The sequence below is a fragment of the Siniperca chuatsi genome, linkage group LG16, assembly GCF_020085105.1.
Source record: "Siniperca chuatsi isolate FFG_IHB_CAS linkage group LG16, ASM2008510v1, whole genome shotgun sequence".
NCBI lineage: Eukaryota > Metazoa > Chordata > Actinopteri > Centrarchiformes > Sinipercidae > Siniperca > Siniperca chuatsi.
The window spans coordinates 23,795,833-23,822,615 of NC_058057.1; the positions used below are offsets into that span (position 1 = coordinate 23,795,833).

The 26,783-nt window shown below is 39.9% G+C and overlaps 1 protein-coding gene across 20 annotated transcripts in view; it reads left to right on the top strand.

Annotated features, from left to right (window-relative positions):
* Positions 1 to 26,783, top strand: part of afdna (afadin, adherens junction formation factor a) — a 105,923-nt gene that overhangs the window by 36,546 nt on the left and 42,594 nt on the right. For 12 of the 20 annotated variants that reach the window (XM_044168952.1, XM_044168951.1, XM_044168953.1 and 9 more), the window contains exons 9-22: positions 1,467 to 1,511; positions 2,804 to 2,898; positions 4,051 to 4,301; positions 8,347 to 8,416; positions 9,514 to 9,584; positions 9,741 to 9,808; positions 12,741 to 12,946; positions 14,815 to 14,835; positions 18,370 to 18,515; positions 18,943 to 19,037; positions 19,539 to 19,804; positions 21,036 to 21,179; positions 21,453 to 21,651; positions 22,420 to 22,526. In XM_044168952.1, the coding sequence (XP_044024887.1) occupies positions 1,467 to 1,511; positions 2,804 to 2,898; positions 4,051 to 4,301; positions 8,347 to 8,416; positions 9,514 to 9,584; positions 9,741 to 9,808; positions 12,741 to 12,946; positions 14,815 to 14,835; positions 18,370 to 18,515; positions 18,943 to 19,037; positions 19,539 to 19,804; positions 21,036 to 21,179; positions 21,453 to 21,651; positions 22,420 to 22,526 (1,784 nt within the window). The remainder of the gene's footprint in view (positions 1 to 1,466; positions 1,512 to 2,803; positions 2,899 to 4,050; positions 4,302 to 8,346; positions 8,417 to 9,513; positions 9,585 to 9,740; positions 9,809 to 12,740; positions 12,947 to 14,814; positions 14,836 to 18,369; positions 18,516 to 18,942; positions 19,038 to 19,538; positions 19,805 to 21,035; positions 21,180 to 21,452; positions 21,652 to 22,419; positions 22,527 to 26,783) is intronic. The other 8 variants (XM_044168957.1, XM_044168956.1, XM_044168962.1 and 5 more) reach the window with 3 other exon arrangements.

Here is a 26,783-nt window from a genome sequence, read left to right on the forward strand (position 1 = left end):
TGAAGATGATGATGATACCCATACGTGATCCTAAACATCAGGTTTACAAGTTGAAAAATGGAAGGTTGACTTTGGAGTTTTTCAAAAGGCATTGTGGGAAATGGAGGAAATCACTGAAGTAGAAGTAGATTTGGCAGGTTGAGGCACTTGGAGTACAACAAAAGGTAAGTTGCTACAACTAAACTCCTGGAATGCAGTAAAAATCCCAGTATGGAGACACATTATTGTGATGCTAAAAAACACCCAAACCTCTAGGAGCATTTTGGTAAACAAACCATACCTGAGTCTTGCTAAATGTGACATTATCCAGCCCTAACCGCTTGTTTGTTGCTACTGATCCCTCTCTCCCTCTTTAGCTTCATCTGTGAATGTCATATTCCTCATGCCATTAACTTATCTGTCCTGCTGGTAACCCAAACACTTCTCAGCACCAAACTGGTTTGAACTGTAACGCTTAAATGGTATTGGGAAACCAGTGGATCTGGTCCAGGAAAATACTAACACATCTACTTCATCCACTGTCAGGTTGATGGGTCACTGTCTGTGGGAAAACAGCCGAGATGGAGAATTGATTTGGTGGCTCTCCTAAATAATGGGTGCTGGGGTGTGTGTGTGTATGAATGAGAGTGTGTGTTCGTTCCTGTACTTTTATCCTTGATAACCAATTCAAATCAGTGAAGTAGCGAAGATTTGTGTGTGTATAAGGCTTAAGATTAAAGGAATGATCTGCTCGCCCTCACGTCTGTCAAAACCAATGAAGTTTGTTTATTCACATATATTAGCCAGGTCCTAGTTCCTTAAAATAGCAACACAGGCTAAAATGCTAATAAAATTACTCCAAGCACAGCAACAAGCAGCTATGGTTAACTGCAGTTCAAGCTACCTTACTAATGTAAACGGCGGTTTACTGATGAGCAGATCTTTCTTTGAGGTGTCATGTAGTAGCATTTTAGTGGACACCTTTCAGCCAACCAGAAACAAACATTTTCTGAGGCCATGGTATAATCTCGGTCTATTCTATTACTAGTGTGTGCTATATTGACATGTTAAAGGTCTCTGTGCTTCAGCCGTCTTAAATGTAAGTTCTTTTAAGTTAATTATTCCTTTAAAGTTCATTTAGACTTTGCAGACTTAATGTCTGGTTAAAAATATTGCATTGTATCATAAACGTAGACAGTGAAAGGCACTCAGAAATATTCCATATGTGTGAGTGTGTGTGTGTGTGTGTGTGTGTGTTTGTATGCCTCCATGCAATTAATGGGTTAACAAGGTAATGCTACATTTTTCCTCCTTTCAGCATTTTCACCCTCTGCTATGTGTCTGTTTTCTTTCCCACCTTCTTATGGCATGGTGTGATTGTGTGTGTGCGCCTGCCTGCCTGTGTGTGTGTGTGTGTGTGTGTGTGTGTGCGTGGGGCCTTGTGCATGTGTCCTTCTACCTACGCACCTGCCTGCCCGTTTGCCCAGGGCGAGGGAATCACTATGCCTACTACGCCTATCGGCACCACGAAGGTAAAAATCCACCACACCTCATCTGTGTCTGTTGCAGTGGCTGATGGGATTGTTGAGGGAGGTGCAGTGACCCCAGACTCCTCATTTGGCCGATAATGATCAAACACATCTCCCCGCTAAATGTCATGTCTGTGTTGTGCTTGTAGTCTTAATTAGGATTACTACATAGGTTCCTCAATAAACAAATGTTAATTGTGGTCAGAAATGTTTAGGAAAAGTAATAGAAAGTCAATTCATTATCCTTTTCCTTTACTTAATGCTGATTACAGCTTTTAGCAATTTAGATTTAACACTTCAATGCAGTTATTATGGCAGTTTAAAGGAATAGTTTGACATTTTGAAATAAATGCGCTTTCTAGCTGAGAATTAGATAAGACGTTTTATATCACTCATGTCTGTACAGTATGCGTGTGTGTGTGTATATACAGCAGCAAGTTAGCTTAGCCTAGCACAAATACTGGAAACAGGGGAAACAGCTGGCCTGGTTACAAAATCCACCAAAGATAAGCCAACCGGCTGATGGCTTTAGCTTCATATTTACCATTCAGACATGAGAGTGGTATCAATCTTCTCATCTATCTTTTGAAAAAGAACAGGTGCAGTTTCAGAATAAACATCTGTGCAACAAAAAGCCTTTTTTTAATGTCTCAAAGACATTCTGAAGTAGTTTCTGGAAACATTTTATAACTTCATATGCATTTGTATTGCCAGTTATAGTAAAATTACTCCTTTCAGTCCATTAACCAGTTGATGAAGCTTATATATTTTTGGTTCTCAGTGTGCCAACTACTGAAGTGAACTCTGGGAAATGCAAGTTGCCAATAAACCTCATTATATTACTGTAAAAGGCCGAGCTGTACTGGTAGCCTTGTTATATTAGCTTTCTGTTGATTTTTTTTTTTCTGTATTATTTTTAGAAGGTGGTTCTGAGGTTTTTCTGATACCCATTAATTTTTTCCCAGAAAAATTTCCCCCCAGGGCAGCCAATGTTTCCCCTTTTTCTTTAGTGAACTAATATGCCGCTTTGCTTTTACTAAACTCCTGTTTACTAATAATCAATAACTCCACCAGCCACCCACATTTTTTGCCACATTATTAGTGTATATCTGTGTATACTCCAATTTGTATTGACTCTTTCCTGTTGATTGATTTTAAGCTGTCAGCTGTGTGGGGACAGTGAATATGAGTGTGTGAGGTTGAACATGTATACTACAGTACTTCTTGTTTTGAATCTAACTTGATGTGAGGACCACCCTGCCCAGTGCTAAGTGTGAATGTTTGTGTGTGTCTAGACGGGTCTGACTCACGGGACAAACCAAAGCTGTACCGGCTTCAGCACAGCATCACTGAGGTCGGCTCAGACTGCACAGAGGATGGGGCCATCCAGGTAACTACATTAGGAAAACACTCAGTTGTTTAGTCTCTTTCAGTTAGCCAACATAGCGTTGGTTATGTACGTTGGAAATTTAAGTCTGTTCCTTTACAACATTCATCACTGGGGAGGATCCATCGTGCTGCTAAGTGTGTATTCCACTGGGAAAGTGGAAGCTATCCAGATGTTAGCACTGATTTTCACTAGACATTACTTTTTTGTTCATGTTATGTCAACACCTGCTAGGTCATCAGCAGCTCCTGCACACTCGGTGTTGTGTTCCTCCCACATTATAAAAAGGTGCGGGTCTAGCAAGCGTTTGCTGTCTCTCTTTCATGGGTCCTGTTGTGGTGATGGCAAATGACCAGACTGTCAACAGCACAGCAACGGGTAGTCCTAGGGCCCGTATCACCAGATTTGCAACATGAAATAATTTCTTTTCCCCGTTAATTTTGTCACGTTTCACAAATCGAAACAAACTCTGTACTTGTGACCCATACATGAGCATGTGAGAGCTCCGTAGGACGCACAAATGTATCTGCAATATGCTCGTGACAATCATTTGTAAAATGTGACGCTACCACAATCTGCTTGTAAGCAGTCACTCGCAAAGTGCTTTTGTGAAATGGGCCCTTGCAACTTCAGCACTGCGTTCATTAACCTGTGAATCAAATCACAACAAGGAGTAATGTACGGAGTCACAGATCAATATCGGAAGTGTTCAAATCACAGATGAGACAAAAACGCCGGCCCCCAGCCGGTTAACTGCCTGTGTGGCTGTTGGAGTTGAAGTGATATTACAAACTATTTTTAGTGCCTGCCCACACAGATATTGCACTTATCAGTACAGAGATTGTCAGTCAGTACCAAAAATTAATGCTTGTTGAACACTAATGTAGGGGGCGCTGTCACAGGATAAATAAACTAAAATTTCATCTTTTTGGTAATTACAATTTCAATCAAGTAAGCACACAAGTCAAAACAAATACCAAGGATATGTAAACTGATTTCTTAGCAAAAAGGAACTTTAATTTCAGTTTGACTTTAAAGTGGAGCTTCAACCTGATGCTCCTGATGTAGCTGCTGTAGTGTGTGTGTGTGTGTGTGTGTGTGTGTGTGTGTGTGGAGTTTCTTTGTGCTGATGTACCTGCCATTGTTTGTCTCCAGCTGCTAGGTCCGGGGATTCTGCCCCACCACTGCAACCTCATGCACAGCGAAGGTATGGTGACCGTGACGCCGCACGGCCCCGACGCCGACACCTTTGTCGACGGGCAACGAGTTACAGAGACAACTGTGCTGCGTTCGGGCTCCACCCTCCAGTTTGGTTCTGCGCACGTCTTTAAGTTTGTGGACCCGATGTTCGACCAGGGAGGGAAGAGAGAACCAACTGCCATGATGAGGAGCCGGCACAAGTCTGGGTGAGGGAAAGAAGGGTGTGTGTGTGTGTGTGTATGGGAATGGAGAATCTTCACCTCTAACTCACTGACTCCTGTTTTTTCCTATCTGCCTCTTTCTCTTTTTCTTTGCTTTCTCCTTCTTCTTTTTTCCTCTTCATCTTCCTGTGATTCCTCCTTCACATCCTCCCTACACACTACTTTCTCAAGTTTGTGAACAGAAAAAAAAGAGAGGGTGTTATTGTAGATGAAGGGAGGAGAGGATGAGGTTTGGAGTTGGCAGGCAGAGCGAGAGATGAAGGGAAGGAAAAGGGGGAGGAGGGAAGTCTGGGGTTGGACGGATGGAGAGAATGAGGAAATGAGAGGAGAGGAAGAGCAGAGGTCTGGGGTTATGGCAGGCAGGCTGCCCTCTAATCTGATCAACATGGTGTTGGGTGTGGCCTCCTGCTCGCTGTCGTTTCACACACTTCACAGGAGACAGAAAGAGAAAACACACCAGATAAGAGGAGAAGGGAGTGTGTGAACTGGTTGGGGATGAGTGGACGACAAAAAGAGGTTTTGAATTTGAATTGAATGGCCCTTTAATGACTGAATGGATGACTAACACTGGAAGGAGGTGTGTAAGTGACCAACACTGTAACTCATTGCTTTGTGTGTGTTTCTGCTTGTATTAGTTCTTTCAAATGATTCAAGACCAAAACTAGAAGTAACACATTCTGGTTTCTTTTGTATAGCTTGTCTTGTCAAGTATTTTTGAGGTTTACCATATAACTCTCTGTGTTTTCTAAAGTCGATGGCAGACTGTCAAAGTTGTCTTTATAAGCGCTGTACCAGAAAGGAATAAACCTTTTATTCAAGTATTTTGAAGAAAACATAAGTAGAAAACGTGTGTGTGTATATATACTATATATATATTGGATCCACAGCAGTTTTTCAGTTAATATTAATTCAGCAACAGCATAATAGTTTGGTTATTTGTGTTCAGTAGCGAGTTTGTTAGCCTTGAACACTGGTTGGATGGACATAAAATGACACATCAATGTAGAGAGTGTTTTACTTATTTTTAAGTTAATCACATATTTAGAACGGGGCTCTCACACCATGTTACTCAGAGATTTTGCGAGTCTCCGGTCCAGGTTTGCATTTCAAAGACTCCATCAGGTGATTCTGATTAGCACCTTCAACCACAGAGGAAGATGTAATCAGCAGGAGGGGTGAGCTGGAATGGAAACCTGAAGGGTCCTTGTCCTGTGAACGTACTGTACTCTGTGTTTGGTTTTTGTCTTACTTGGTTATTTTTTACTTTTGTTTGGGAAAGATTATCAGTAATATTTTATATTTAGTCCATCAACTCAGGTATACATTAGTATATCACCTTTTTTTCTGTTTTGGCACTCCAAGAAAGGTGGGGATAGGTGACACCACAATGTGCCCTCAGCATCTAAGGCTGGCATTCTACTTAAAGTGAAAAAAATGGGTTACTACTTCAATTTGAATTTCTGTCTGTGTTTTTTTTTTTATTAATTTATTGACTTTCTTTTCTGTGGTGGCAGAAAGCTTTAATCCACAGTTAATACTACCGTCCAGACCCTGATTATACAACAGAGAGAGGGATAAAAGAAAAATCAGTGATGGAATAGAGGGAGCAGCATTAGTTGTAACACTCAGTTTAAATAGTTATCTCATAACTTCAAAGCTACTTTAATCAATATTTTTATATTAATAATGGATAAAATGAGTATGTGAAAGGGTCCGTTTATAGCAATGAACCCACAGTGAATTATCACCCATCTCTGTAGTTCCCCTTCAGCTCTGCGTAGCATTGTAGCGTATTTCAGCTCTTTGCTTTTCTGTTTTGGTTGCTTTCGGCCGTAGCAGGCAGCTGTTTTCGGTTAGTGACTAGCTGCTGAACATAGTGGAGGAGATATTTCTCTCAGGTGTTGGTGGGAAGCAAAACAGAGCAAAAGGAGAGTGAATATTGGTCTTACATTCATTAGGTGGCCAGAAACACAATTCAAAATAATTTCTAATGTTGCTAATATGTCTGCTGGATGTGTGAGTGGGCAGCTGTTTTCTAACAAAATCGCTGCAGCAACTTTATAAAGTGAAAATATGTCAGGGATGTGTTTACGACTTGTTGCGCTGCCCTCAAATGGCTAAATTATTGCTGCTTTACACAAACAAGAAGTGGATCTCATTTGTCAATAATGTCAAATTGGCAAATCGTATTTTAATTGGACCAGCAATCTGTCAAATGGTGCATTCAGCAACTGCATAGACATCCATGTCTGTAGAGAGTTACATTAACACCAGCTGACATTTTGTGCAGCTCAGTATCACCTCAGTCTGGAATACAAGCTTGACGTTGTGGATGTTGATCCCTGTGGTTTTCTGGGCTGCTTTCCAATGTTCTGCTGTACAAATTTACTAGGATACGTAGTTTATTTGAGCTGGAGACGCATCATGATGTTTGGAACGATCAGACCCACAGTTTGGCACAACAACTGACTTTTAAGATTGGAGCTATTTGGCACAGATGATCTTGTAGCGTATTGCGAGTGTTCAGAACTTTAATCTCCTGCCTCTTAACAAGTATTTTGCATTAGTCATTAAGAGGAGAGCATGAAAGAAGGGAAAACATAACGGAAGTCTGGAAAGCAACACAGTCCGCCACCGTGTTTGTTTTGATTTTATTTTGTTAGCTTCCCCTTAATCTTGGATATTATAAATTAAATGCCATCCAAACATTCTAATATTACATTTAATAAACACAGGGGTGCCAGTTTTAAGCCGTAATTCATTCTTTATTTTATGTTTACATTTTATCGATTTGCTGGTGGAAGTGTCTTTGCTTTGGTTTGTCTGTTGCTTTGACTTGTCATTGAGAGAACCAGCTAGCACAGTGATGAGTTGCTTTTACTAACTGAACTAGATGTATCCAAAGTTGTTTTTCTGTGATGTGGTTGAAACACATCCTCAGTTATGTCACATAAATCTAAAAAAAAAAAAAACCTGTCAAAATTTTGTAGAAAGTTTTTTCTCTCTTCTATTTGGCATGTGCAGGCTACTTAAATAAGCAACTTTTTGCCATTTTCACTGAAAATGTTGCTCTTCCTGAGGCTTTTTTAGGGGAAGTTTTTCCTTATCCGAATTGAGGGTCTAAGGGCAGAGGGTGTTGTATGCTGTAAAACCCCTTGAGGCAAATTTGTGATTTGTGATATTGGGCTGTATAAATAAAATTGACTTGACTTGTTTCCCATATCCACTGTAAATGTATTAACCTAAAGAGGGTTTGGAAAAATATCTGCTTTCAATGGCTGAAAACATGAGCTTGATCTTTATCTGCATTAGTGTCAACATAGATTGAGGGCCCTTATCTGTGGGTTGTTAAAGTTGTCATGATCAACATTTAATAGATGCAAAATTTTAAAAACTAGCAAATAAATCAATTATGGAAATATGGTTTAAGATAGAAAATCTGTCTAATTTCTCCATCCATGTAAGCGTAGTCATGCTTTTAATTCATGCTTTTAATTTTTAACCTACTTTGGCTGCTGGTGGTTAATGTGTCTGTACCAAAGACCTCCCTGTCGATGGAACAGAGCACACATGCTTTGTGTGTTTCTGTTACTGTTTATTTGACATTGACGCCCTCCTGTCATGTGGGGCGTGTAAAGCAGAAGCCTGTCTTTTAAACCCGACTGCTGTCACACTCACACGCAGTGTCCCGACTTTGCTGTGAACAGTACTCTGTCAGGACTCTTGGCATGGCTTCTCTATATCTAATTAGACTGTTATGTAAGTGTGTGTGTGTGTGTGTGTGTAAAGCAAACTATCTGTCTGCATGTATTAGTGAGTCATTCATTTACTGCATCTCTGATCCAGCTCTCCTCTCTCCTCGATGATGAGTTAGATAAGTGAGTGTGTGTTTGTGGGTTTGTGGGTTTGTGTGATTGTGTATGTGTGTCTGGATTAAGTCTGATCTCTGGTCATTGTCAGTAATGAAAAGTCAGCTGTGGAGAGCACAGTTCCTCATCTAAACTGCTGCATGTCTGTGTCTCTGTTGCAGCAGTGTACCAGAAACCACCTTCGACCTTCACGGAGACGTCCACAGTGGAGCTGCCATTCCTACCAGCAAGGTAACACACACACACACACACACACACACACACACACACACACACACACACACACACACACAGCATTTGAATTCTTGCTGTATATGTTATATCCTGTTCAGCATTGGAACATTCTGCTCATAGGTGTAAAAAAACATTTTATAACTTGTGAAAGGCAGTTTTAACAGATGTTTTATTGTTGGGATGCACAGATCCAATCTGCCAGATTGGTATTGGTGCCAGTACTAATATTATTAGGCAGATCGGGTATTATTTGGTTTTATCGAGTTGAACGTTGGATTGGTGCTCTGTATCAGCAAAATACTCTAAGTTGAGGTATCTCAATAGGGAGAGAAAAAGTTTGAATAGTGCATCCCTAGTTGTAAAAATGTTTTCTTGTTTCCAAGTAAAATTTTTCGAGAACTTGCATACCTCTGTGTTCCACGTGTTACCCAAAGAAGTAATGCACGGTGACATGTATAGGGCTGAAAATTATTTACAATGTTGAATAAACTGCTGATTTCTTTCTTGATTGATCAGTTAATTGTTTGGTCTATGAAATGTTTGTTAAATCAATGCTTGTCAAAATGCTTGTTTTATCCAATCAACAGTCAACGCAAGAGATTCAATTATAATTTATATATAACAGATAAAAGCAGCGTGGGAGCTGGGAGGTGGGAGCTGGTAGCTGGGAGGTGGGAGCTGGTAGCTGAGAGTTGGGAGCTGGTAGCTGAGAGGTGGGAGCTGGGAGCAGTGAGGTGGGAGCTGGGAGAAGCAAGGTGGGAGCTGGGAGCAGCGAGGTGAGAGCTGGAAGGTGGGAGGTCAAGCTAACAGGTGGGAGGCAAAACTGAAAGGGGGAGCTGGATGCTCCCACAAAGTGATTGTACCCCTGCTGGCACTTTGATCAGATTTAGTGCAGGGAACCCATATAGAAAGATTTTAGTTGTATGTTCAGTGTTGTAACTGTTTACATTGAATGTGAAAAGATTGAAGTGTTACTGAAGCCTCATAATACAGTCGCTATTATCTGCATGTCTGTATATTCTCAAATTATGATCATCTTTAGTAAATTAAATTATATTTGGCTGAAGCTGCTTGACGCTGTTCTGTGTGTGCAGAGCTCAGGAAAGCTGGAGATGGAGAGAGGCATGGTCAAACCTATGATCAGAGGAGAGCAGCAGGACAACAGGTCAGACAAACACTCTTCTCCTCTTTCTCCCTCTTCCTGTCTTCTTCGTCCTCCATCTTTATCCTCTCTCCAGTCCTCTGGCTCGTCCTTCTCCTCAGTCTTCTCTCTGTATTTAGTGTTATCTTCCCTTCTCATGGTGTTATTTTGTCTTATCAGGTCTCAGGACATTTCAGCAGACAGAGCAGAGATGACTCTGCCAGCCGGCATCGAGTTCAGAGACAACTGTAAGTATTAGTGTGTCTCTTTCTGCCTCTCTCCATTCCTGTCACTGTGTTAGTGAAACAGTCAATAGCTGGAAACTATTGAACCCTCCTAGTTCACAATGCACTGGACAGATTCTGCTGACCTAACTGCTCTAACTGCATTGGTATGCAATAAATATTTCATTGTGAATATATGTTAAATGTAAGTTTGTAGGTAAATTCAGAAACTTTTCGCATTTCCTCTCACCGTGCTGACTGTATACATCTCCAATGCAGAGTTAGGGGATTGTGCCATCATACAATTCTGTACAGGAAGGCCTGATGATTTCAGAAAGCCTTTGTCACATTTTTTTACATAATAATAAAAATAATAATAAACATAATTTTGTGACGTTAATATGACTTCCATAAACAGAGAGAAAATTAGCAACTTGTCTCAGCCTCTGCATTACATTTTACGTTGTGTGCCAGTTGTATTTGGCAGAAAAATCAGCTGGATCAGCTTAAAGCCTAAAAGTTTTGTTTCCTGTAATTGCATCAAAATAACACAGTTAAGTTGACATAGTTTAATGATGATAAATTGAGCACTTAGAATTGAATTAGGTTCTCCTTTTAATTAAGGGATAGTTAAGTGGTGTTTTCAGAAGAGCTAATTTGGGGTTCAACTGCTAAAGCTTGAGTGGAAATGTCTTATTCTTAGTTGGGCTATGCAGTTCGTTAACATTAACAGATTCTTTTGTACTGGTCCTATCGGCCCTTTTCATAGCAGGAAAAGCACAGGTCGAATAACGTTAATTATGGCTGCATTCCATTTAGTTGAGCCAGTTCCAGGGCTCTGGTATTGTGCATGCTGACTCACTGACATTACTGCTTACTGGGACACTTGTATACAGCCAACCTTAATGTTGTTATTTACACCTTTGCTTCTCGTGCTTTGACAAGTCAGAATGTCTGCTGTGAAAAGGGTCTATAGAGTCCGATGTGAATCACCAAGGAAAATGTCAAGTAACTATATAATAGAGCCTAAAGGAAGATGAAGAGGGGATAGAAAGAAATGTAAAGACAGACATACCTGCCGTCGTCTATCAAAATATACTAAATTGGATTGATGTTCTGTCTGTACTGGCCGCTCTGCTGCCCTCTATAACCATCCTCACTCTTTCCCCAATACCACTCGTTGTAGCCTTATTATATTCGACACAGATCAGCCAATTAACCCTTGCTGTGTTTGTACTGTACATTCCTTTGTTAACAGTATAATGGCCATCAAAAAGAAATAAATTGTCAAATCCTCCTTCTGTCTGACTAGACGAGAGTGGGGAGTATAACTCAGTAGCAGCCAGTAAGTTGGTCTGATCACATTGAGTTTGACCCACATGTGTTCCCACCATTAGATTGATACAGTGAAGGGTTAATATTACAGTGTAACAAACCGGTTGAACTCCTGATCTTAACCATGTAATTTTCTAATGTCTTTTCCTTGTATTGTTTATTAGATTAATTCAATCAGAAAAAGGTTGGTTTTGGTTGTTAAAATGGTAATAAATTAGTTCAATGTAGCATTAAAATGTCTTTAAAAAGTCTTATCAGGTGTCAGAAAACCAAACTTATGTTTCTCACACTGTCTTTGCAGCTGTAAGCTCTTCTAGATGTTTGCTCTGTCTTTCGAACATTTCTGTTTATTGACTTTAGTTGTGCTCTGGGCATTAGTATGTCTGTGTGTGCACTGAGTATATATTTGGCATAGTGTGAGATCATCTGTTTTACCAGCCAAAGGAGGGTTTTGATTGGTCATAGGGTGGTGGAGAGTCCCATACCCACAATGCACTGGGAGAAACCATATGCTCTAAGAGGCAGAAAGTGTGTTTGGGACAATGACGCACATGCATCATTGAAATCTGGATACGTGCTGTGCTTTCGTCTTCAGGTTTTCATAAGGAGAGTTTTCGTAGCGCAGCTGCAACCAGTTTGACATCAAATACTTTACCAACCAAGCTAAACTGAAAGAAAATGATACCACTGTCTGGCTCAAAGTGGTTTTATTGGTGTATCCCACATGACACATGTGCAGCCAAGTTCTGTGACCAGCCAGCCACCAGTGACTTGCTGCTTGTTGCAGCTCAAAATTGATTCCAGTCAGTGTCATCCATCACTCTGGTATGATAAATAAAGTATAGTTTGACTTCATGTATATTATGTAATTGCTCAGTGCTACACTGGTTGTCTGTCCTCAACATTAATTGATTTAGATTCCACAGAAGTATGCGTGAATGCTTCATTAGTATTAAGTAAGATTAGCAGTAATGATACAGTAGTTGTAACGGCAAGAATATTAGAAGTAAAAGTAATAGATCAGTAGTGTGGACGCAAGGGGCTGCGTTGGTGGAGGCGTGTTGTTTCAGGTACCGGGGAGACAGTAAAATCCAATCCAGGAAGGCCAGTTTGAGTAATAGATCCATGTGTGCCAAGGCTTATTAGACACGCAAACACTGCACAGCGGTTTCTAATACAGTTACACAGGATTTTATAACAAACCCATCACAGCCTTTTATCTTTCGACAGTCACCAGATAAACATTAGAATTACGCTGCACGTTACAAAGTAATCTACAAGGAATGAGCTCCGCCAGTTTGATGTTTTATTTGATAATTGTATTCTTTTTTTTTTTCTTTTTCTTTTTTTTAACTTTTTTGCAGTAGCGGAGACAAGGTAGCCTGCCTCCACTGTACAGATTTAGTGTCCTTTAATTGTGCCATAACCTTTTTTCCATTTGCACAAGAATAAACCTGACACACTGATATCCTCTGAATTCCTCTGGTCAAAGTAAAACACATTTCATCTTGGCACAAAGTATGAGCTATCAGCAGTTCATTGGTGCTGGCTTAAATTTGTACTGACATTGTAGTATTAGTATGTCGTCTCTAAATTTATCTGTTTCTCTGTGTCCATCCAGCTGAAGACACCTTCCTGTCAGCCATCATCAACTACACCAACAGCTCCACGGTCCACTTCAAACTCTCACCCACTTATGTCCTGTACATGGCCTGCCGCTACGTCCTGTCACCTTCTTACCGGCCTGACATGTCGGCGTCTGAGAGGACGCACAAGGTCATCGCCATCGTCAACAAGATGGTGAGCATGATGGAGGGAGTCATCCAGGTCAGTAACACTACCTTTCAAATCTTTTCTTGCGTGTTGTCATGTTGAACCTAATCTCATTGATTAATTTGTGCGTTTTCTCAGTGTGTTCTGCTGCCATTAGTTTGGCCGCACTCCTTCATAATGCTGTTATTTATGTATGTCATACTTGCATACTTGCTTGTGTTTGAAATTTTTGAATTGTGTGATGTTTTGATTAATTCCCCCCATTTACTGTATACTTACAAACTGCTACACTTGTAGTTGTTGTAAGGTGTGTATACGTGTTTGCATATGTATGTTTCTTGCAGCTTTCTCTCCACAGTTACCTCTGTTGTACCAGTCTGTGCTTTTGTCTCGTGTTTGTCTACCTGTCAGTGTTAACTGCTCGTGGTGTGAAGCCTGCTATGACACAACATATAGTGTATACTAAACTTCAGCTAGCATGGAGCTGACCATTAGAGCTGCAAATATGCTCATATGATAGCTGAGGTTTTAGGCAACAAAACCAAAACCATATTTTATAAATTTATGTATAAATACATTAACCTTTCAGAACAAAAATACAAACTAAAAGAATAAAGCTTTAAGACTGCATTAACACAAAAAGCTGCACAAGAACTGTGACTAAATGCAATATATTAACAACATTTTGTCAGTCTATTTCAGTCTGTGTGTAGTAGGATTTCAGTTTTATAGAGTTTTGGGGGAAATATCTTTAGTTTCTGAGGAATATGGGAATGTTCAACCTTCCTACTTTAGATAGGCTTATAATCTGCATTAGTGGGTTTGTGTTCTGTGTGGGCTTTTTTTTTATAATCAAGAGATTAATTAATTACCACAAATTAACCAGGCACTCAATTAATCCAACAGAACAGGATATTTTTGGAGCATCTCTGGGATGTTGAAAACTTGGAAAACTAAATCTTGAATCTGCATGATTGTGACCAGCTTTGCTGTGTGAGATGCTGGAGATAGGCTCATCCGTTTCCAGTGCCATGCATCCTTTATGTTAAATGTCTTAACTGCATTACATTATTAATGTTTCCCTTAATGGATTACATGTAGCGTTTTTAAACATCAATATGTGATAATCAAATTAAGTGTTACAACTTTGTATCATCACCAAGAACGAGGTCAGCATTATGTGATAGCTTCTATTCTGCACCATTTGTGTTGGTCCCAGTTCTTCTCTATACTGAGACCACATTTCCCATAAACTCCATGCTTGTTTCCACAAAGAGGGTGTCACCCTCTCAAAAACTGGAAGGTCTAGTCAAATTTGCCCTGGAACATTCTTGTTTTCTGCTGTAAAGCAATGCAACAGATTTCTCACTAACCCGACCTTGCTGCACACAGTGTGTAATGGAGTGCACAGCCTGAATTTATTCTTTGAAGTCTATTTCTCTAACCTCTAGACCTCCACTGCCCTAAACCTGTAAAATGTACCAAAAAACTTACATTTTGACTCATATGGTCCTAAATACAGCTAGATTTTAGGTCATCAGTTAATTTTTAATAGTATAACAGTGCTGTTGTTCTTTGCCTGTATTGGTGATGAATTTCCTTCCAGCGGGCATTGAAGACATCTCTAAAAGCCTTTAACTGAACATACATTTCGTAGACATCCTGTAATGTTTTCTTGACCAGATTTTCAGCTGACCTCCGTCAGTTATGTTCTGTTACTTATTCAAGATGGCTTTACATAAAAACCCATGACCATGTGTGTGTCAAAGTGTATGTATGTGTGTGTGTGTTACATGGCTGTGTCCATACTGTAGCTGTTGACGTGTTTTCTCTCTGTCCTGTGAACATGTCCTCCTCCTCCTCCTCTTCCTCCTCCTCCTCCTCCTCCTCCTCCTCCTCCTCCTCCCCCTCCTTCCATCCAGGAGATTCCTGAAGGGGATCAGGTAGGATAGCACACCATGATACGGCTGCTACAGACTCGTCTACCTCACTCTTTCTTTCTTCCTCTCTTTATCGCTCTCTCTCTTGGTGTGGGCGACATGGATAAAATAATAGTTCGACAGTGCACCTCAATAACTTTCATGCTAATTGCTGTTTGTGCAGTTACAATCTGTAACCCAGCTGGTAGATGTTGGGACTCAATTTTCTGCCTTTAAAGAAACTTAAAAAAAATCACGCCTGCTACTTAATGGAATTATATTTTCACTGTATAGCAGGTCACAAAAGGAATAAATAGTAAGAACTACGACTTAAAATTTCATCTGTAGTATACCATTGCTCTTTGTGATGACATATTGCTATTCTGACTTATGGAATGATAATTTGAGCTTTCCTTTTCTCTGTGCGAGTGGAATGGATCAAAGGGGTCATCCACCTTAAGAAATGATTGCATGAATGTGAATCCCTAACATTTGTATTTTAAAACAAATGATAAACAAGTTAGTGTTAGAAAATGTCATTGCATACAGCTAGAGTTGAAACAATTGGTTTAAAATTCATGTGCAACATTGATAATTTATTAATCGTTACAGTCAAAGTGCAAATTGTTCTCTGCTTAAAGCTTCTCAAATGTGAGGATTTGCTGCTTTTCTCTGTTTTCTATCATCGTAAAGCGAATAACTTTGGGTTTTTTAAGACTGTTGGTCGAACAAAACAAGCAATTTCAAGAAGTCACCTTGGGCTCTGAGAAATTGTGATGGCGATTTTTTACTTTTTTCAGACATTGTATAAAGTAAATGATTAATCAATAAACCAAATAAAAAAAAAGAAGCAGATTAATTGATAATGAATATAAATGTTAGTTGCAGCCCTACATATAGAATACTTTACAAAATGCTAGATGGAAACGCAAATGTGCTAACTCTGAATGACAGCAATATATTTTTTAAAGCAGAAATCTATTTTTAGATAATTAAGGGAAAAAAAAACCTAAATGTAGAGAAATGGAGACTTTACCAATTTCCAGCAAGAGCAAATATATTTATAACATGACAAATATAAAATATTTTGTATACATTATCTAAACCATAAATTGTTGACAATGTCCATTCTCTTTGTGTCTTAAACATCAAGTCCCGGTGACTTACAAATCATGTAGCGTCCAAACCTTTTGGACCAATTTAAACATTTCTTGCAGTGTTCATGTTTGCCTTTATTTTTGATCTTTGTAGATGTGCATGAAGGCAGCATAGATCTTTTCTCTTCAGCTGAACACTTTGACCCACACTAAGCTTTCTCGTCACAAGGAAATAGTTGGTGTATAGTTGCAATCTGTCACAATGTCTGACGTTCCTTTGAAGGCAAATCAGATATCAATGTTAATGATTTATAATGTAAAATCATGTCGCTCAACCTCATCAACCTCTTGGCTACCTTCTTTGAATCTTCTTTGTACCTCCTACTTCTCTCTCTTTACTGCTCTCTGTCTGCTTTTTTGACCAGCCCTTCATTGTTGCTGCTGCTTCTTTTTCTCCATTCTAACAGAAATGTAAAATAAAGCCATAATAATGCGTCCTCCCACAGCTGGAAAACTAAGCAACAACAGCAACATCAACCCAACTAATTCCATTCAGCTTCCTGGACCTGCCTGGTACTAAAAAAACAAAACAAAAACAGAGCTAAACCAAAGCAACCACTCTTTTCCGTCATTGCGCCATCTTGAATTCTGGCATCCATTTTGTGTGACATCACATCTTGCTTCTCCTACTCAACAGTGTGGATGAGAGACAAGTCGCGTCCCTCCGACCTCCTCTGCTTCATTTGTCTGTTTGGAAGTCCATATAATATGTTCAGCCATCCGTCTGTGTTTTAAATGTTTCCTAAACGTTTTATTGTCATGTTTCATTTTGGATGCACTTGGCTCCATCTCTCATTCTCTGGCTGTTCTGAATGAAGGGTTTTTTTTTTTCTTTGTTTTGTTTAATTTGTGTTACATTTTTCAAGGCGGGGATAGATGAGTGCAGGGGTGCGAGCTTCGCACAGTCCTCCCTCTCTGAGTGGCGGGGACATTAACCAATCAGCTCCTCACACACTGAGCTCTGTCCTCCCTGTTGATCTCACGACCAGAAAACTGTCCTTTACACTGTAGACTGACATATGGAGCAGATACCGAGCGTTATTAAAAGTCTGATATCCACTCAATGTTGGCCATTAGAGATAATTATGTCATTAATTATTCTCTGATATTATTTTCCTGGTTTGGCATGTTGCTGCTTGTTCACTCTGCAGGCTACTTGGTTGATGGATTACTTTGCCCTGCAAGAGGCTCTGATAATATTTATGCAGTGATATGCAGCTACAGAGTTACAAAAGGCTACAACATGTTTTTAATTGCTTTAATGTTGCCCTTTTGAAATGTTGCATTTTGATAGGCTATTAATTCAACATTTTGGGAAATATGCTTATTCGCTTTCTTGTCAAGACTTAGATGAGATGATCAATAACTGTAGCAGACTGATTTTTTTCAACCTTTGGGCAGAGCCAGACTAGGAGTTTTTAGTATTCATCTGAAGATCACGAATTATCGCTGTATTTCGTTTGTTTCATCTGTCCAGGAAGTCACTGCTCCCACTCCCACATACCTCTGTAACACCACCTTACAATCACAACTGTTTTTGTAGTTTCAACAACTCCAACAGAGTGAGGAATCTTCTCTGGCAAAACCATCAGCTGATGGCGTCACGTAAAATTCAGGAGTCAGAATCTCACAGTCAAAATATCATTCATATCATATCAATAAATTAAGCAGATCAGAAATATACTTAAATAAAATTACCTTAGAGCTTAGTATTGATTGTAACAATAGATACAGATATTTTAAGATCAATGTTAAATGGCTTCCATTGGCTGACCATTTTGCACTTTCCTCGTGAGATTAATCACACTAACTGGGAAGCAAGAAAGCATTTAAATCTGACCCTGTATGTCATTCTGATCTGTTGGAAATTAATGGACTTCTAGTCACTTGTTGATCCTGTTGCTTGCATACATGTGGTCCATATTTTAAGTCTACAGTCTAAACACTGTTTAGTTTTGTCAAAAAGAAAAAAGAACTAGTACAACCAACTAGTTAGTGGAGGAGGCTAGTGTCTGGTGACCTGGTAAATGGAGTTGTGTCCGCGAGGGAAAAGGAGTGGTCACTAATGTCTCTCATAAAATCAAAGTGAAAATCTGCTGTACATTCGAGGGTTGAAGACATGAAGAGATCAAGAAATGAAGACACTTTCATTGAGCGTCTTCTTTGAAGTGACAGTGATGACCACTCTTCCTCTCGGCACAGGGTTTGCTTAGAGGGAGGGGTGGGAGGGGCACGAGTCTATCCCTGAAGTAACAACTGCTCCTTCTGGCTGCCACTCAAACAGAAACCCCTCTCCTACCTTCTTTTTAACTCTTCAGTCTCTCTTTCGTCCTGCTGCTCTAACAACTTCCTCCGTATGTTTTTTTTTTCTTTGTGTGTGGCTGTGATTGGTACGTTACAGAAGCAGAAGAACATTGCAGGAGCGCTGGCTTTCTGGATGGCCAACGCCTCAGAGCTGCTCAACTTCATCAAGCAGGACCGAGACCTGAATCGCATGACGCTGGACGCCCAGGACATCCTCGCCCATCTGGTTCAGATGGCTTTCAAGTCAGTCTGTGTGCGCTTGTGTGGGAATATGTGGGGTGGGGCTGGTGTCAAAAGTTTTAGAGATGTATTCCAGACAAGGGAAGTCAGGGAATTTGGTCAATTCTCTGTGGAAGTCAGAGAATGAGTTCTGCAACTGGAATAAGTTGCAATGTTCAAAACTAGTTTGAACCCACGCTGGTTTCCAGCCCATCTGTAGTCGAAAGGTGTTATAAAAAATAATGGGAAAAAACCTTCACATTGAAATCTTATTCCCTGTTCTTCTTTCATTCTACATGGACATGACAACATTTCAACCGTAAATGGGGGTGTACCTCAGGTAAAGATGAGGGTTTTTTTTTTTTTTTTTAAAAAGACAGAAAATTGGAGCTTCTCTATTGTTTGATGGTGAAGTCTGTTGTCTTTAACAAGCTGTAATGTGTGGGTGCAGGTACCTGGTCCACTGTCTCCAGGCTGATCTGAACAACTACATGCCTGCCTTCCTGGACGACCCAGAGGAACATAATCCACAGAGACCCAAGATTGGTAATATACAAACACATGCAGTATCCAAGTAACGTTCGAGAGCTTAGCCATTTTGGTTTTTTACCCCTTTAAATGAAGCAGCGTCCACTTGAGACCCCTCATCAGGGTGTACATGTCTGATGATCTCTGAGCAGGGTGATTTTTTTTTTTTTCTTAGATTTTTGCATTTGTATAATTTTTAAGGGTCTGAAGAGGAAAAACAATTAAATATTTCACAAGGAAAATAAGTAAAGATTGGCGGTAAGATACATAAAAACATAAAAATATGTTTTTTGTTCTATACTATTTTGCCTTGGGGGGTCCTAATCCTCATGGTGAGAAACTGTTCTAGAGAAGCAGCACTCCAGTGCCTACCTTCAGTCAAGGCTAAATGTGTAATATCTGGCTAAACCTCTATTAAAAACCAAGAATTCTTGCAAATGAGCTTATTTGCATTAAGAATGCCATAGGACAGGAGATGTGAGATGAGCCTCGTATGTCTCTTGCTCTGTCTCTTTGCAGAGGACGTCCTGCACACCCTGACGGGGGCGATGTCGTTACTGCGGCGGTGTCGGGTCAACGCCGCTCTGACCATCCAGCTCTTCTCGCAGCTCTTCCACTTTATCAACATGTGGCTCTTCAACAAGCTGGTGACTGACTCAGAGTCGGGGCTGTGTTGTCACTACTGGGGGGCCATCCTCCGGCAGCAGCTCAGCCACATCGAGGCCTGGGCAGAGAAACAGGGTCTGGAGCTCGCCGCCGACTGCCACCTCAGTCGAATTGTACAGGTAAGAGGATGGAGGGAAAGTGAGCAGATTGTTGCATATTTACCACAGTTAACATCAGCCTGACTGAGAGGTTCGTGGATTTCATTTTATTCATCAGTGTTTTCATTTGTTTAAAGCTTTGTTATTTGTACTGTTAGTGAATTACTTCTACAACTGCCGGTGTTTCCCTTTTTTATTAGCTGTTTAAAACACCTTGATCTTTAGTTCTTCGGTAGTCTTTGTCACTCAGTAGTAGTAGTAGTAGTAGTAGTAGTAGTAGTAGTAGTAGTAGTAGTAAGGTTCAAGCTGGCTCTCCCACTATAAACTTTAATTTACTTGTAACGAGCAAGAATTCCACAGTAACGGTGATTTAAGTGAAGTAAATAAAGATGGTAGTAAGTTGACCACACAGGCCACCCGTAATATACAGGTCATCACATCTACCTTTTGTCCAAGTATACACACAGATACAGTGGGACGTGTTTGACAAAAACACGTACACTATCACTTTTAAAAGCACCTGAAAAGTTGTCGGAAATGGTATGCACTGAATTTCTCACTGAGTTTAGAGTTTAACCCTCAAAATCTCAGCTCATCCGCTTCTTCAGGACTGCGTGAGTGTTGTTTTATCAGATTTGAGTGGCGGGCGTCTCCCTGGCAATATAAGCAAACAACTCAACAGCTGTCATGAGATTCTGATTACTGTATTGTTAAATTTCAAGTTGTGCGTGGAAACAACTGGATGCAACACAGCCTCGCCTTTTCAAACCAGTGAGAACAACACAGTCTGTCTGTGTCAAAAGTACAGAAATCTCTCATTTGAACTTTGGCAGATAATGATGTCATCATGTAGGACCCTATTGCTTACAATAAGCAACCTTTAATCAAACTATAACTTTCATGTTAAAGAACATTTAGAAGGCTGTTTTCAAATTGGTATATGTGGATTCAAGGATTCAAAGGTTTATTTACAAGCAATGTGTATAGTGAAATGCATATAAGCTAACAATAGGATACAAGGATTGAAGGATACAAATTCAAGATAAAATTATAAAGATATGTAAAAATGTACATGTCACAATTTTAAGGCAAACTATACAATAACATTTTGTACTCTCTAAAGTGCAATTATTTAATGTAAAGGATTTGCAAGAGACAATGTTCTAGACAAGGCTGAAGATATACAGACAAGATGTATACAATATACAAGATATGTAGCTGATTGAAATGTGTATTTGTGTGTGTCCTCCAGGCCACCACCCTGCTGACCATGGACAAGTACTCCATGCAGGATGTGCAGAACATCCATAACACCTGCTTTAAGCTCAACTCCCTGCAGCTCCATGCCCTCATGACCAACTACCACTGTGCTCCGGACGAGCCTTACATCCCGCCTGTAAGACAAATGCACAGAACCAGACTCAAAATAGAGACAATTCAACTTATGTAGCATCATTTCTAAACTTAAACTAGTATGATGTACACATAGTTTTAATCTATCTGTTTGATAATGTCAGCTTTATGTAATGTAAGCTGTCATTAACAAATCTGATTTACACAGATGTAGCCTTTACTTTGGGTATAACGAAGCAGCCTGTGAGCCTTTTCGAGTTGTCTGATATGTGTACTGCTTCTGGTTGTGTGTGTGTGTGTGTGTGTTCGTGTACAGGAGCTGATAGACCACGTGGTGGCAGTGGCAGAAAACACAGCAGATGAGCTGGCGAGGAGTGATGGGAGAGAGGTTCAGCTGGAGGAGGATCCAGACCTCCAGCTGCCCTTCCTCCTTCCTGAGGACGGCTACTCCTGCGATGTGGTGCGCAGCCTCCCCAACGGCCTGCAGGACTTCCTAGAGCCGCTGCTGCAGAGAGGTAAAGTCACCAGGACCTAGACCAATATTTGGGAATAAAAAGAAATTCTGTTGAGAATGAATCAATGCAATTTAGTTATCAAAGAGTTAATATACCCGCAGTATCTGACAGTTTACCAATATTATTGCTCTTAACATCTCTGCTCTTAATATCATTCAGTAAAACAATGATTCACTGTTTTTTATTGTTTTTTGGAGTTGGCTTGATGATGGACTCATAATCGGGCAAAACAATTTCATGTTTGAGGTTTGAATTCCCCCTCCTCCTCCTCCTCCTCTCAGAAATATGTTTTCCTAATTGTTGCGTAACTTGGATGTTTGCCCTTTACTGTGCGGAATGATGCATGTGCAGTTTGACACTAGCGAGGGAGAAGGAGCAGATTAATATTTACGTATTTTTAACTTGGTAACTGAACTGAAAAACCACATCAGACACAAGTTATTATTCATAGCAGAGTATTTTTATACGTCTTAAAACTCGTCTCGAGTACAGTTGATATATCAGGTTTTCATGATTGAAGCTTTTGTGTAACTTGGTCTCCATCTGCATTTTGTTTATTCACATTTGTTTATTCACTTTTATTTATAAAAAAAAGGAACTTGAAGAGTTGTTTTGACATAACAAGTTTGTGTTTACCCCATGGTTACTTCTGGGGACGAGAATAGCTCACTCTGGTCCAAACAGTGTGTTTTTACACACAGAATTTACATCTTGGCTCAATGGAAATGTACTGTAAAATGACTCTGTGTGTGTGTTTTCCTCTACCAGGTTTTTGTCGGTTAGTACCCCATCCCCGTTCGCCCGGTACCTGGACCGTCCACTTTGAAGGAGCTGACTGTGACAGCCACTTCTCTGCTGCTGACAATCCTGAGATGGTAGGACATTAACACACAGACACACTCTCACTCTCTAAACCTGTGTGTGTGTGTGTGTGTGTGTGTGTGTGTGTGTGTGTGTGTGTGTGTGTGTGTGTGTGTGGACAGGCAGTGGGGCATCCCAGGTAAAGTTGGTGCCACAGAGGATTTAGTCTAGTAATGCTGACTCATAGAAGCTGTGGAGAATAAAGTGTACAGTAGATCTGACAGCTAAGACAGCCGAAGGCGAGGACACAAATTCTTGGAGCCACAAAAGTGTCCGCAGAGTGACTTCAGGACACTGCTTTGCACTGAGATGGCTTTCCTTTGATTGGAGTTTGCTCAATCAGTAAGTGTCTGTCAGACATTCAGTTCAAACTGCTGCAAAATATTTCCAGGTGAGGAATCAAGATAATCTTATATTCACATTCCAAATCTAAATATAGTTCATTCTCCTGTGTTTGGGATGGATGCTTTGAATGTATACATTGAAAGACCATTGTAACTTTAAAATAATGAAAGGAAACTCATAAGGAATAAACAATATAACAAGGTCCATTTAGTAGCTGTTCTGGAGCTTTTAATCACATCACGACCTTCCTCTGCAGATGGAGTTTGCTCAGTTGACATGGAATTGAAGATGTTCAAGTTTATGTTTTCTCTGAGCACTTTAAGGACTTCTCATCCATGTTGACTTAAAATATGAGGTTCAAAGTTTGTTCTTAACCTCAGAAACAGCAGTTGAGAAATCAATCTCACCACAAGTTCTATTTATAGCTGTTCTGGAGCTTCTCCATCGTATCACATGATTAGAACTGTCCTATTAAACAAATTGCCACTGCTCTCCCCTAAATTTTACATTTCTAAAAATCTATCTTTCAGAATCTAAAAACTATGGCTACATTTTCAACATAGCATCTAATTTTATTTAGGAGTATATCTTTTATTCCCAGCTTTTAAAATAAAATCAGGATAGTGAAGCACTTTCTAAGACTAAACAGGAGCCTCTGCAACACATCGCAGCCTGTTATTTTGAATACAACACACTTGAACTTACAAGGTAACATAAATATTAAACAAGGAATTGTTGGCATATATAGTAAAAAATAAACAACTACAAGAAATATCAGCAAAGATACCAAGCAAATGATTGATATGTTACAGATAAATGGTACTCATTTAGAATTTGAAGAGGTTGATTTGAAGTAGCCAGTAGTAGCTAAAATGGATGACATAACATAATGGTCTGCATCAAGATTATATAAGATCTGTTCAGTTGCTTTTGTCGACCTTTTCTGGCTAAGTTCATCTTTCCACTGTACTGGATAATTCAGGTGTAAATTATATTGGATTTACTGGGTTTAGGGCAGATTGTACAGGAGTTCCAGTTGTCATGACAAAATGAAAACATGGATCAATTTCCAGGTGAAACTGATCCATGTTTTCATTTTACCCTTTTTAAGACTAAAAAAGGTAAAATTCCTGAACAGAAACTGAGCTGTAGACAATATGACGGCACAACTGACATAGTTTGACTATTTTTAGAAAAGTCTAAACCTGGAAGTTGCTTTGATTTGGGGCCAGATTTTGTGTGTGTGGTCTCCCAGTTGGGAGGCAGTGATTACAGTTACTGCAGGAGAGGCAATTTACTTTTCATAACAACCTTCACAGACACACAGAGAGACACACCAAACACACACACAATTTAATCAACACCAATCACACTGCTGAAGTTAGTTAGTGAGCCTGGAGCAGTAAATGATAGACCTCTTTTCATCTACACACACACACAGCCACTTCCTCTGTAATTGGTCTGTTTATCCTTGCTCTACTATTTCATGACTGTAGCCTCGACATAACGCAGGCGTCTCTCACAAACACACACACGTACACACACACACTTAGATTAATGGTGTGTGTTCAGGCAGACTGGAGGGGGCGAGACGTAGCTCATGGAAGTCTTGTGCCATCATCACAAGCGCAGTTCTGCTCTGTATCCTCTTCAGCTCGGTGGATATGATGTAGTGTGCTTACATATTTCACATGTGATCAATATTAGATGCAGAACATTAAGAATATTAACATTATTTATTGAAATTATCATCAACAAATGCTTTGTTTCAAAAGGAAAGTTAGCTTCTAGCTAAACAACACCCAACCATGTTTGTGCAGATTGTTAGATTTAGAAAAGTATCATCGCACTATTAACTACTTAAAATACAAGCAATGCAGACACAAGGTAACCAGCTTCCTGCTGGTATAAATAGTTTAGGTTATGTATATTTTCTTTGCCTGCTCCTCCTTGTTCAAACTTCAGTGAGAGATGAGCTTCTGTGGAGACCATTTTTGAAAAGCATTTCTAGATTGGTAGAAACGCTAACGCTGTGTGGACAGAAAGCCAGTTTTCAAAGAGCAGACTGTCTCGGCGCAGAAGCTTAGCATGAAGGTGTCTGTTTATGGAGCACCAGGATCGTAGCAATAAACACAATTGTCAGTGATAGCGCTGTGGCAGCTTTCTCACTGTGTTGATGGGACAGTGGACCGCATCAGTTATTTGTGTTAACAACTGTTGTGGAAACTAAAAGAATTCACTTGTGAGACCTGAAATATACGCCAAGAAATACCAAAGTGTCTTTCTAAGTTTTATTCTTTGCAAAGAAGGTCAGACAATCATACAGAGCTTGGTAGGTCTGCAGAGAGTACAGAGAAGTACCATTTACTCTGACTAAATGCGTATGCATTCAGTATGGGGGGGCGAGTCGCAGTTACATAGTTGTACAAATTAGTCTAAACCAGTTTGTATGCCTGAGATCATATAAAGGTCAAGACATATAAGAAAAACGTAACTAAGTCTAAAGGATGCCAGGTAGACAGGAAACCCAAGGCGAGTCTTAGTCTGAGTTGTGAAAAGTTCAGCAGTTCAAAGGAAGTGCACAACTAGAAAATAACACCTTTTATACTGAATGCGAGTTATCACATTTGGATGCACATCATAGCAACAGAAAAATATCTTAAAATATCTTAAAATTTTCCATTACACTACCATTTCAATTCTGCATATATATATATATATATATATATATATATATATTAAACAATCCCTCAAGCTGGGTGGTTATTGAAACTGAGTGAGAGACCACTTGCTGGTAGTATTTTATTTATTTTCATAACACACCCCTCATATACCATATTGTGGTTGGGATACCTGCAAAATAAAGTTAAAAGGTGCCACTTAACCTTGGTGACATGACGGAGGTTTGGTCTTCACACCAACTGGACTAAGAGCCTGCTGCATCCACTTTTCCATCTAACCAGCTCACGGTGGCTGCCTCTTCTTTTACAGTTCCTCCCCGCAGTAAAACTGACCTGCTGAAGAAAAAGGTCTTCAAATGTTCAAATCTTTATGTAGACCTACTTTTACGCAACATGAAAGGCTGAAGGCATAAAGCTGCACCTGCTTTACAATAAAAGCCTTACATAAGTAGAAAGCTTTAACAGAAGCTTAAAGGATAGGTTTACATTTTTTTTAAAAGTCTATCTTAAGACAATACTGACATGCCCACATGTACATTGAAAGGGTTATTGTTTGCTGTAATTGGTAAAAAGACTGCAACTTCGGAAGATACCCACTTGATTTGTCCAACTTAGATTTGAGAGACTTGTCCAGCTCATATCTCCATTACCTCCAGCTGAACTATAGAAGTCATATTTGCACAGAAAGAGGATTGTGAAAACATCACTTTGCGTTGGGAGAGCGCCAGTACGGACAGCAGGAATAGTTACATCAACCAATCAATGTTCATATGGTTATGTCGGTGTTGTTTTAAGATAGACTTGAAAAATGTGAACCTATCCTTTTAACTCCATCTCAGGAGTGCTTCCTGATTGTTGATGGATAATAGTGGGAACTTGGTCCACAGTGATTGTCTTATCTAATATGGTCTAGCATTTTGTGTCAACTTTTAATACTTGACAGTTTTTGTTACTTTGTTACACAGTTTATATTCTGGTTGTCATAGTTATTGCTGGGATGTCATTGTAGTGTAGCTGTAGCTGTGCTACAGGTGCGGTCTCGTTGTAGTCTGTTTGTCCATTAGTGTAGCTGCAGTGTTGTCGTAGCAGTAGTGGTATTGTAGTTGTTATGCGGCTGTCGTCGTTGTTTTGTTTGGTTCTGGGTGTTCCTGCAGAATAATCAACCCTCTCCCTCTGCACACACAACTACACACACTCAGCTACGATGCTAACAAAAGTACACACACAAATTCACAGAAAGATGCC